This window comes from Epinephelus lanceolatus, chromosome 5 (assembly GCF_041903045.1).
Source record: "Epinephelus lanceolatus isolate andai-2023 chromosome 5, ASM4190304v1, whole genome shotgun sequence".
Taxonomy (NCBI): Eukaryota; Metazoa; Chordata; class Actinopteri; order Perciformes; family Serranidae; genus Epinephelus; species Epinephelus lanceolatus.
In genome coordinates, this window is record NC_135738.1 from 34,569,565 (window position 1) to 34,581,375 (window position 11,811).

The window sequence follows — 11,811 nt, forward strand, 5'->3', positions numbered from 1 at the left end:
GTTTGCCAGATCAATTAAGCTGAATCTTTATTTTTGAACTTATTTCTATTCTTCACACATAAACATATAACTGCCATCACACCTCACACAAGAGCAACATACATCAAATACCTCACCTTTTTGTATCTGTCTTTTTTCTAATATATTTATATTCAACACCTCATCGACCTAAAATGTAATTAAAGATAGTTAAAGTGTTTGTTTTTTTTGTTTTTGTTTTTTTGTTAAATTTGTACTCACTTATTTTATGTTATATTTATTTGTTTGTTTAACAGGATATCTATACTCTAATAAGTACAAGCAACAACTGAAAGCTACTTAAGTAAATTAACACTGGCTGTGTATTATATTTTACTGTCTTAGTGATAGCCACAGTCTCTCACTGACTACTACACAATCTAACAAAATATGAACGTGCGAAGTGACAAAGAAAAGCTTACTACATCTACAAGCCTTCCCATGTGTAAAAGTTTAACAACACCAATATTTATGAATCGAGTCAGAACTGTGTTTAAGTTTAAGTCTTTATTTGTCATATAAACAACAGTTACAGAAGAGCAGTCTTTGGCAATGAAATTCTTGTTCTCAGGCTCCCTCCAACAATGCTACTACAATATGTATAAAAAGGAAAAAAACAACAAGCAAGTAAAAATGAGAATCCTAAATATGAGACATATCGTCATAAAATTTAAACGATTATATAAATATAATAATAAAATACCACAATACTCCAAGATAATTGTTTTAAAATGTTTTTTTTATTGGATATATCGGCCTTCTTGGCCATGTGCGCGCGCGCGCGCGTATAACATGGTGTATCCGTGCACGCTCATAATCGCGTGCGTGTGTTTTCTTCAAGTTTGAGTTGGTAAGGGAACGTGTAAAAAGTATCACAGCTACGTACATCCGGATAACCCTTCTTTTAAAAAACTTAAAATGAAATACCACGTAATCCGTGCAGATCGTAAACCTTTAGCCACGATGCAATAAATAGGTGGATTATATTATATTTATTGGCTTCACGAGTTTTAATTAACACGCTCTTGTTTTTAAGACGCTTTTGAGACGGTGTGAGAACTTGCAGACGCTCCCTGCGACGATTGAACCGTCCCGTCATACCTAGCGTGGCCAACGGCTCTCTCCACCGAATGCTGCTCTCTCATTGAATTACCGCACTCAGCCTGTTCAGCTCGATTTAGTCATATAATTTGGAGCAAACCAGGTCGGACCGGCTCATTAAATACCTGCTATCTGACACACACTTCCCCGGCCTTCTGTTTGTCTGACTGCGGCGGTTGGGCGTGCTTTCCTGGGCTCGCTGGCTGGGTTTGGTCGGGGAGGCAGGGGGAAGTACGGAGCTGGTCCCGAGTGATGATGGAGCTAGAGTCGGCCAGTACCAGAGGCGAACTGGGAGCTGTGGGTGACTCGCTGCAGCCACAGACTCCCAGCAGGCACGAAAAGAGTCTTGGGCTGCTCACGACTAAGTTTGTGACTTTACTACAAGAGGCGAAAGATGGAGTGCTGGATCTGAAAGCGGTGAGCATGCAGCCTGGAGTCTTTGTTGTTAGCTAGCACATGTCATTCTGAGCCTGCCCGCTGTCGTTAGGTTACATGCACTTTCGCTAGCCTGCTTATTAGCCTAGCCTAGCTGTGTGACAGGCTAATTTGAATGGGTGCTACTCTTTGCTTATAGCTTTGTAGTTTTTATTCACCTCGGTTACTTTAAAACCTCCGCTTAAACGTCGCGTCTTGGTGTTTTGGCGTTTCTCAGAGGGGAGCAAAGTGAGGTTACAAACTGAACTTTGAGGACACTGGTTAACTTTTACAGACTCTGCCCCCTGCAGATTCAAAGTTTAAAAAGTGGGTCAGCTTTTGTCGTTCCCTTCTGAGCTAACGCTGCTGCATCTTCACACATGAACAATTTTTTTCTGATTGATAACGTCTTTGTCACTTAACGACACACGTGCACTCAGTTTCCAATACGCACTCAGAAGCATATACTTTTAACGTCAAGGCTAACTAGTAATGTTAGCTGTGCTCTCCACCACAGCCTAGGCCACCATCCCCTTAATGAGCTGCTCAGATGTCACATTAACACTCCACAAAACTATCGTCCTACTTCCTGAGCAGCCTGTTACTGTCAGAGCCACTGAAGTCACTTTCAGAAGTAGTTGGTGTAAACTTTTAATAAGATGAATTGACATTTGGATTAATAACCCTAGAATTCAGATACCATAAAATGGGGGTAACCTCCAAACCCAGACCTCTCAAAGCATGTTTTCATATTGGAATATAAATAGAGAAAAAATGCCAGCCATGTTTTTTTAATCAACCACAACCAGTGAGCCAGATGGCAGCTTGAGCAGCCAAGCATTACTTTGTATAACAGAAAAGCTTATTTGTCACATTGACCTTAATGACCTGCCAGACAGAGTGCCTTCATATCCACTGTCATTCACGTTGGCATTGTTTGTCTTTCTCTGTTTCTCTTCCATTCTCACCGATCCTTAAAAACACACTGCATTTTTCAATAATGACTCCATCTGACTTTAAAGAGTCGCATGAATCACCCTCTCCTCAATGAAACGTTGCGTCCTAGACAGAGAAAGAATAACTTTGCGCTTGTGCTCTATCATCAGATGTCAGTTCATTTGTTTGGTGATCGGTGTGATTCATCTGTTATGACACATCTTTTAGACTCTATAAAGTTTGTTTTATAAAGAGCTGTTGTTTAAATGTGTATTGTCCTTATCGAAGACCGAAACTCTGCTCTGACTATCCATCTTGACACTGCTGGAAAGAGCGAAACACAACTAATGACATCTGGTGTGTTTCCCACAGCCGTATTGAACTGGGAATCCTTATATTTGTTTTGCATGAGCCATTTATGACATTATTTTATGTGAACTGTGAAATGAAAGGCCTTATGATTTATTAGCTGTCATTTAGTGGGTCTGTGACTGCATTGCACCCACAGGGCCTGGTGACAAAGCCTTTACTTATCAGCACCAGACATATGGTTATCATTAGTTTGTTATACACTAAGAAGTCGGGCTGGGAAGGAAGTCAAAATGACAATGTTGTACCCTATGATGGGTGGTTGCAGGGAACTCAACCCATTGGCACAGATACAGCAGTCTGCCTTTGTCTGTGTTGTTAGCTATGAGCCTTTTAAAGGACGTGGCAGTGATCTTTTGTATTTTTTATTGTGTTTGTTTTTTGTCATTCAGGCTGCAGACACCTTGGCAGTGCGGCAGAAACGACGTATCTACGATATCACTAATGTGTTGGAGGGAATTGGACTGATAGAGAAGAAGTCCAAGAACAGCATCCAATGGAAGTAAGTATACTGTTAATTTTTTATTCCCCAGAGGTGGAAAAACTCTCTCTTCATTTAAAAAAAAACTAAATAAGTGCCAATTTTGCTGCCTAAATGATTCACTCTATCTACATTTTGCTTCATCATAAGGCAAATGTTTGTCATTTTAAAAAATTCCTCCACAATTTGCACATCATTAACTAATTAAATTAATATTTTGGAGTTTGTTCTGACCTGGCATGGCCTTCATCACCGAAATGAGAGGGCTGAACCACCTGAAACCATGTGTCTTTCAAGCACTCGCACCAATCCTCCCCACCACTTCCACTTTGTCATATAGCACTTGCTTATCGTAGCCACAGAGAAATGGCTGAGAAACTGAATCATCTGAGGATCACAGCACTACTTGGAGATGTCACCTTATCCTTGTATGCACTTACGCTTGGTTTGTGTGTAAATGTATGTGTCAGACATGCTTATGAATCAATGACTAAATATCTCAGTCATAACAATAGAGAAATTACTGTTGAGTAGGAGAGTTTGAAGCCATGTGAAAGTAATTAGAATATCAGTTTGCGTGACATGTTCTCATTTTTGTGATAGAACTGACCACAGACAATGTGTGTTGTGTTTGTCATCTTCCTGTACTTATTTGACAATCAAAAATTTCTTGTCACTGTATAATCATTTCATAACTACACTATAACAAAATGGCCTCAACAATAAAAGAACACCCGACTACAGCATGTGTGCAGCTGCATCGCCTTGGAGAACTTAATATATGAGATTTGATAAAATATCTATCTATCTTTCTATCTATCTATCTATCCAGTGACTTTGGTAGGTGTGTTTAGTACGGCTTACATTACTGTTCAGTGTTATTCATCATCACCTAGAGAAACTACTGCTGTGGAACATCTTCATTTATAAATGTAGCAATAAAGAAAACATCATTTTAAGTGGTGTTGTAATCACACCACATTTGTCATAAACAATGTTCCCTGTCAACACAGCTATACTCCTGATATATCAGCTTCGTCCAAGCTCTAATGGAAACCAGACTGATCAGTAGCCAAGAAAAAGTGAATGAGAATTAATCTTTGGAGCTCTATTAATAATAAAGAACAGTGTTAATGAAAAACAGCATGCATGCTCCTTGTCTGCTGACTGCACATAACCGTATTTGTGTTTGTATTACAGGGGTGTAGGTCCAGGATGTAACACCAGAGAGATAGCAGATAAGCTAATTGATCTGAAGGCCGAGCTTGATGATCTGGCTCTCAGGGAAAGTGAGCTGGACCAGCAGAGGGTCTGGGTCCAACAGAGCATCAAGAATGTCACAGATGACTCTAACAACAGCCCATATCCTTCATTGCACAGTGTGTTTATGTGTGTGTTATAGCTGGGAATAGTTTCTTTCAGAGATGCATCCCATGGTCAGTGCTGATTTAATGTGGCAGTTTCATCAGCCATGAATTCATTCTGTTGCATTTCAAACTACTAGCTCCTCCTTAAAAGACTTGTTCGTCAAGAAAACCCTTGTGACATCACTAGGGTGATTTTGTCAGACATGATCACGCTTCTCCAGAGCCCTAGAAGACTTTCATGTGCTGTTTTCATAAGTTGAGTAGTACTCCTCACGACTGGTAAACTTGTCTTGATGAGGAAAATTGGTGAATTTTCCCTTTTATGTCCAATGATTTGAGTAGTGCTGTGGCAGCTGTATCAAATTAATTTGTAGGCTCATACATGTTGCCCAGACTTCACTATTCCTGTACAGGACAGACTGCCTGAGCAACAAGGACAACAGTGTCAAACTGTTTTGCAAACATGCCGTGATTAATTACTTAGATAAACTTATCGTTATATGCTTTATAAAAAGCACTCATTGTCAGTATTTAGATATGTGCATATGACACTCAGTGGCAGAGAGCAGCAGTATACACAGTGACACAGCAGTGAGACATAACCAGTCTCAACACCATTTAGTTTCAGAATTGGAATTCTTGAATCTGGCATTTTTTGAGCCTGACGAATCCCAGAGACAGGATAGCTCTGCCTCTGCTGTTACAACTTGACCATCTCTTTTTTTAATGTGTCTCTTTTGATTCCCCTTTTATTAAATTGTGCAATGTGATGTTAGTGGAGTACCCTATTAATTAATCTAAGTATTCAGTAAGCCAACATATCCTCGGTGGTTAACCAACCATCCTGAATATTAAAGGGCTTTTGCTAAAGACTCCATAGTCAGTCAGTCATGTGTAATGCCAGTGTATAAAGTTGCATTATTGAAATGTTTGTCATTGAAGTTGGACCCTTAACACATTCATACTATGGCATATGTTAAACATGAAGACCTCTGTGGAGCTTTCAAAGGTAATTGTTTCAGATGCTCAATTGTTAGACATTTTCTTTTCCTGTAACACTCACATTGACCGTCTCAGGCTGCATTCACACTAATACGTTTTTGTTTTAAAATGTGTAACTATTGCTATGTTTAAGCCTAGTATCCATACTACTCTGGATGTATTTGATGCTATGATGTGCAGTCGTGTGTGCCAATAGGTGTGCTTGCGATTAATGGTGCTGCTTGCAGTTTTACAGATGGGTGTATGGGTGGGAACTGAATACTGTCGAAAGTGCTACTGTGCAGATTGTGGCTCCAAATGACATCACTAGCGCAAAATGGCAGCGACCATATTCAGGATATTTTGGCTTTATTTTTGTACAGTCGGAGTAAGTGGAAATATATGGAATATACAAGCTATGGTCTGGGTGGGTGGAAACAGACTTCTGAAAACGATGACGCAGACACCCATGTTCGCTTCCTGATTTGTTCTTATCAGTCATAATGTGTCAAGCCAAAACACTGTAGCTAGGACTGCGTATGCTATGTGATTTTTACCCTTCTTGTATGCATAACGCTACACCCCTCCCATTGCCTTGGCTTCCTCTGATGATGGGTAATGCTCCCAGTACCCCTCTGATATGTCGCTGTATTTGCTTTGCAATGACTCCCAATCTGTTCCACCACCTTGACCACCACGCTGATGTTACTTTCTTAACAGTTCCACCTTGTCGTCAGTCCAAGCAAAGAAATCTCTGGTCTTACTTTTCACCATCTCCGTAGTATTTTATCTAATTAAGCAACCAACCACAAAGTACACAATCTGCTTCCTGTTTACATTGGTAAGCACGTGCCCAGTGTATGTGAATGTTTATGTGATATGTGTTTTCAGGCACAGAGTTTAATTCTAAGACAGTGCTAAAAGGCTCATGTATATGGAGATCGTTTCCATTTTAACCGCTGTTTTGAAACAAAAACCTGTTGGCATGGATGTGGCCTCAAGCACAGTTTTTTGCCTGTCCTTCTTCCGTAGGTGACACGCTCCTAGCAATCCGTGCCCCCATTGGCACACAACTAGAGGTCCCCATACCAGAAGCTGTAAGTCATGTTTGTGGTTTCTTCATTTTTTTTATGCTCATGAGGTACAGCTTCTGTTTTGTCTCACATCTCAGACCGGGTTAATGTGTTTTTCTCAAGGTCCTTAATGGACAGAGGAAATACCAGATCCGTCTGAAGAGTTCATCTGGTCCCATCGAGGTTTTGCTGGTCAATAAGGACCCGTCCAGTGCCTCTCCTGTTGTTTTGCCCGTCCCTCCTCCAGATGACATCCTTCAAAACCTCCCTGCACCAGCACCTACCTCTCAGCTGCCCACTGCTGCCTCCCAGGTCCACACAGATATCTGCTTTCTCTATGCAATCGACTCTGTTCATGTATTTGATCTGTTTACTGTAAGAGAGTGGAGGTTCAGACATCTGTCTTTATTGAAACAGCTATGAGGAGTAGAAAAAGACATTGATGCCAAGACATCAATATTTCTCAGTTTTCCTCATTGAGATGGCAATTATGTTTTAAATAGCGTTAATTAATGCTTAATCACCATGGAAAAATGACTCAAACACTGAGATCTGCTTTTATACACCTTACAAATTTTATTTTTCTCTCCTTTATCTTTCCACCCTCCAGGTCTCTAAAGCAGCTCCAGCAACACCTACAAAACCTGCTCCTGCCACAACGTCAGTGACAGCAGCCAGCCAGACAGCCTCAGTGACAGGTACCAACAAGTGCACCCGCAAGACTGCAAAGAGCAGTTCTTAATGTTATAAAAACGTCTACATTTTACCTTATTGTTGTGTTTTACACAGTTGTGCTGTATGGTAACGCCATGGACCAACATTATTTTTATCACACTTTTTCAGTTTCAGAAGTGACGAGCACCACGCCACTCACCCTAACAACAGATACGCCTGCTACAGTTACTCAGCAACTACAGTCCTCTGCCTCGTTGGATGGATCTGCGTCCTCCTCTGTCTCTGCAGTATTTGAACCAATTAAGTCAGATCCCTCTGAATGTGAGTTTTGCACATTATGACGACTAATATTTAACTTCTCTGTTCAGTCTGACTTATTGGTTATAAACCTTTTTTTGTTTTTTTTAACACTTATTTTTATGCAAGACTATGTGACATACGACAAGGACATTTTCAGTATTTTTATATTTAAAGATATCTTATGCAGGTGAGGTTGGGGCTTAATAAGAACATAGTCACCAGGTGCCAGACAGTGAGCAGCATGGATCCAAGAGGAAACTACAAAATCACAGACACAGTGCCAGAAAAATGCAAATATATAGAACAACAGTGAATCTGTGGTTGGCTTTCCCTTCCAGTGGCGATGTTACAAACTGTAAACGACAAATCCTGCACAGTATACCTTTAACTGTGACGTAGTGACGGAGTGTATAGCTGAACTGTTTGATGTGGTTTTCTTCTAGTGCTGGACTTTCCCAAAGAGCTCTCTGAAATGTTTGATCCAACAAAAGGTATAACTCCTCTAATTTATTACTTATATAACATGTTTTGTTTTGTCCATTGATTTTGCATTAGTTTCCTGTGTACCCCTTTCTCAGTGTCCTGCCAACTGATGGTTCTTTATTCTTTCTCTGACAGAGATCATGAGTGGAGACCTTTTGGAGGACTTGATGTCATCAGAAGGTGGGTTTGTTGGATAGAGAAGAAAATGACAATTACAGAAAACAAAAAAAATGTGAATTGATCATGTATGAAATGTATAACAAAGAAATTATTGCCCCTTTTTGCATCCTGCAAGTCTAATCAATTTCTCTGTCTGTTTCAACCCCAGTGTTTTCACCTCTGCTCCGTCTGTCCCCTCCACCCAGCGACCACGACTACATATACAACCTGGACGAGACAGAAGGCCTTTGCGACCTCTTTGACGTCCCCATTCTCAATCTCTGACCTCAGAGATTGTTTTCAGAGCGGGATACAGTTTCCCAAACATGCTAATCTACCTTCATTTTCTCCAAGTTGTCCCCCTCACTGACAGTGAAGGTGAGAAGAGGTGCAGGAAAGCCGATATGATCCGATGAGCGTTCAAGGACACCTCTGCACTGACACGGTGAGCTCAACCTGAGCTCAGTCAGACAGTAGCTCGACGTGTGGCCTCGTGAAGAAACCCAGGCGAGAACAAAACATTTTATTTACTGCTTTTCCAAGAAAACCAACAAATAATTATATTTTTAGATTGTCACGTATGGTAAAGCGTTGTCTGTGTGTCGGCTTACCCGTGTGCTTGTGAGCGAATGTGAGTAGACACACTTTACACAAGTGTGCCTGTGCGTCTGCGTGTGCACTTGAGTTTTGTATTGAACGCTCTCTTAACTTGAGTCAGATGTCTCCAGGAGATAAAAGAGAATCCCATTTCCTATCAGGTAAAGAGTCATGGCAGACTAAACAGAGCACAGCCTTTGTCACCCGGCAGCTGCTCACGCATGGCTTGAATGCGTCCAAACACAGCTGGTTTAATATTATGCACTGTCCTCAATGTACATAGAGAATATATATTTTGTATTACCGGCACACAAGACTATTGTGAAATATGAACTACATTTTTAACGCAGGCAGGGCGACAGTTTTGCAAACAAGCAAAGGTTCCAAACTCAAATGATCACTCTATATGTATGATGTGCTTTGTTTTGAATCATGGGGATTTATCTTAATTAAACCTCCCAGTGTTGGAAGTGTTTTTGTGAACCAGTAAGAGAAAGAGGATCTTGATGTTGAGTTAGTGAAGCCAATAAACTTTGTGACGTAAAGAGCCAAGGACCAAAACAGTGCAGGGTTAGGTGGGTGGGTCGGGGTTGTTTTAGAATTCTACCTTTTTACATAAACACTTTTTAGGTCAACAAAGAGCTTTGAAAGTAAAATGTCTCCTCTAACTGGTTAAGATCGGCACTTCTATACCGACAGGTTTGATGAGAAAAAAAATAGGCTTGCTTTCAGTTTCATTTTGCCTCTGGACTTTTGAACTTTGCAGATTTTTATTGGCTCTGATTAATATATAACTTTATTGGAGTACGTCAGAGAAATAGCTTTTTCCCCCCTTTCCAAAATAAGTTCTGTGGCGATTGTATTTCACGTATTATGTATGTATATGAATACCGTTGTACTCAGTTCATTTGTATGTAAAAGGACATGTATGTATTTTTACTGATGCAGTGAATATAGTCACCACGTCATGGAAAACACTCCTGTTTTTGCTTGTATCTGTATATTTGGCACAGATCCCTATTAAGTTGTTTTATTCCAATGTTCTTCCTGTTTCTTGTAAATGAAATACTGCCTATCACTCTGAATTTAATATCGCAACTCTAATCATTTTCTCTGTGCAGGGGACAGTCGAGCAGCAGCTCAGGATGAGTTGTTTACTCATCAGATTGTTAAAGTACTATATTGACATTATTCATATTTCTATCACTTCTTCTTTTTGTGTGATAATGTCCTGTTTTGCCCTGGATGACGTGTATGTATGTACAGTATGTACTGTTTATATCCCTCTCTACCGCTTGTATAGAATAGCATTTATTTTTTATACCTGATAGATATATTATTACTGCTACTAATTTGGGGCTACACTTCATCATGTTTTTGGAATTCATCCACAGAAACCTTCCGCTTTACTGATGCATCCTGTCTCATTGTTGCACTTTACATCACTGTGGACAGATCGGTCGCTACTCATCCTCTGCTGATCAGTAGCCAGTCATAGTGTTTGGACAGTGTTGTGAGTTTGCCTAATTCTTTATTAGAGCAGCCAGGGAGTTCAGCAGTACTGGGTTGAATGAATTGTGTCTGTGTGTGATGGCGTGTGAGACTCAAACCCACGGACTGTTTTTAAGAGGATCACCATTGCTAAGCTGTAGTTGCATCAAATGAAACAAAATAAAAACTTTGGTATTCTTTGTGTATTGCGTGGTGTCCAATTTAAGTAATATGTTTCATTGCTGGTGTGTGTCAGGCAGGGTTTCGTATCATTGTATCCTGTTGCAGTAAATTCAGTTCAGAATTGTGAAATGGTGTTCAGATGCGTTAAAGTGAGCCAGGGCTATTAATTATTTTAAAGGAAATGTTATCACTTGGTGAAGTCATTACTGGCTTACGTGTACATAAAAGAAAAGGTGCAGATATAACAATGTGACAATAGTTTAACTTGCGTAGCTTGCTTTGTGGTGCTGATAATTAAAACTGTTAAAGGTGAAGATAAGATTCTGAGATTAGGGTGTACTATCCCTTAAACTCCACTGGTCAACATATAGCCAAGTCATTGTTAAATTATACACAACAAACAGTGGATGTCTATATAACTCATGACAAAATCTGAGTTATATTATACGTTTTAAAGTTTCAGGTCTATTCTAAGTGTTCTGATAGTGTCGGTGTAGATGGAAGGGACACACACATGTACCCCTCAATACTTAGAACATGTGCATTTGACCCCACCAGCAATAAAAATGTGAAAGGAGCAGATGACTTTGACATAATTTAAGATGTTTACATCCTAAATTGGAATCTAAGTATTGCCAATATTGGCAGAGGATCCCCAGCCCCCCTGTTTTATATGTGTTTCCCCCCCTAATATTGAAATGAAACCTGCACCCTTGCCTGATGGCCTCTGGGTTAAAGGTGCTGGCCATGTGCACTAATTGCTAATTCCAACTTCCCTTGTTTGATTCCAGTGTTGCATTCCCTATCTCTTCCTCCCTTCATTTCCTGTAGCTCTGCAATGTCATACTTCTATGACTACAAATCTACAGAGCAATGCAGCAATGTCTTTTGTACTCAGTGCAGTAATGTTGTCAGTGGTTGGTGCAATAAGCCACCAGGACACCCAGCTGACCATGTAGTTACAACAGGCCCGCACTGAAGTAGCAGTGAAAAGTGTGTACAATATGAAAAAACTCCTGGAGACTGAAGGGACAGCAGGGGGCGGCTGTAACCAGCCGTACCCGACCCGGAACTTTGATTTACTTCATCTATTACTTCTTGGAAATTTTAAGAAAAACTGGTCTAGCTCAGCGTAAGCAGCAAAAGCATTTCCACAACTGATATAATTTGTCTTTCAAAGTAA

General features: G+C 40.2%; 1 protein-coding gene across 1 annotated transcript; it reads left to right on the plus strand.

Moving 5' to 3' along the window:
- Positions 1–1,105: 1,105 nt before the first annotated feature.
- On the plus strand, positions 1,106–10,647 carry e2f4 (E2F transcription factor 4). Its single transcript, XM_078168114.1, has 11 exons — positions 1,106–1,536; positions 3,231–3,340; positions 4,520–4,680; positions 5,651–5,695; positions 6,700–6,764; positions 6,864–7,052; positions 7,351–7,438; positions 7,584–7,736; positions 8,159–8,206; positions 8,334–8,378; positions 8,527–10,647. The coding sequence occupies exons 1-11, from the start codon at positions 1,372–1,374 to the stop codon at positions 8,640–8,642; spliced, it is 1,185 nt and encodes a 394-aa protein (XP_078024240.1). The 5' UTR covers positions 1,106–1,371; the 3' UTR covers positions 8,643–10,647.
- The last annotated feature ends 1,164 nt before the right edge of the window (positions 10,648–11,811 follow it).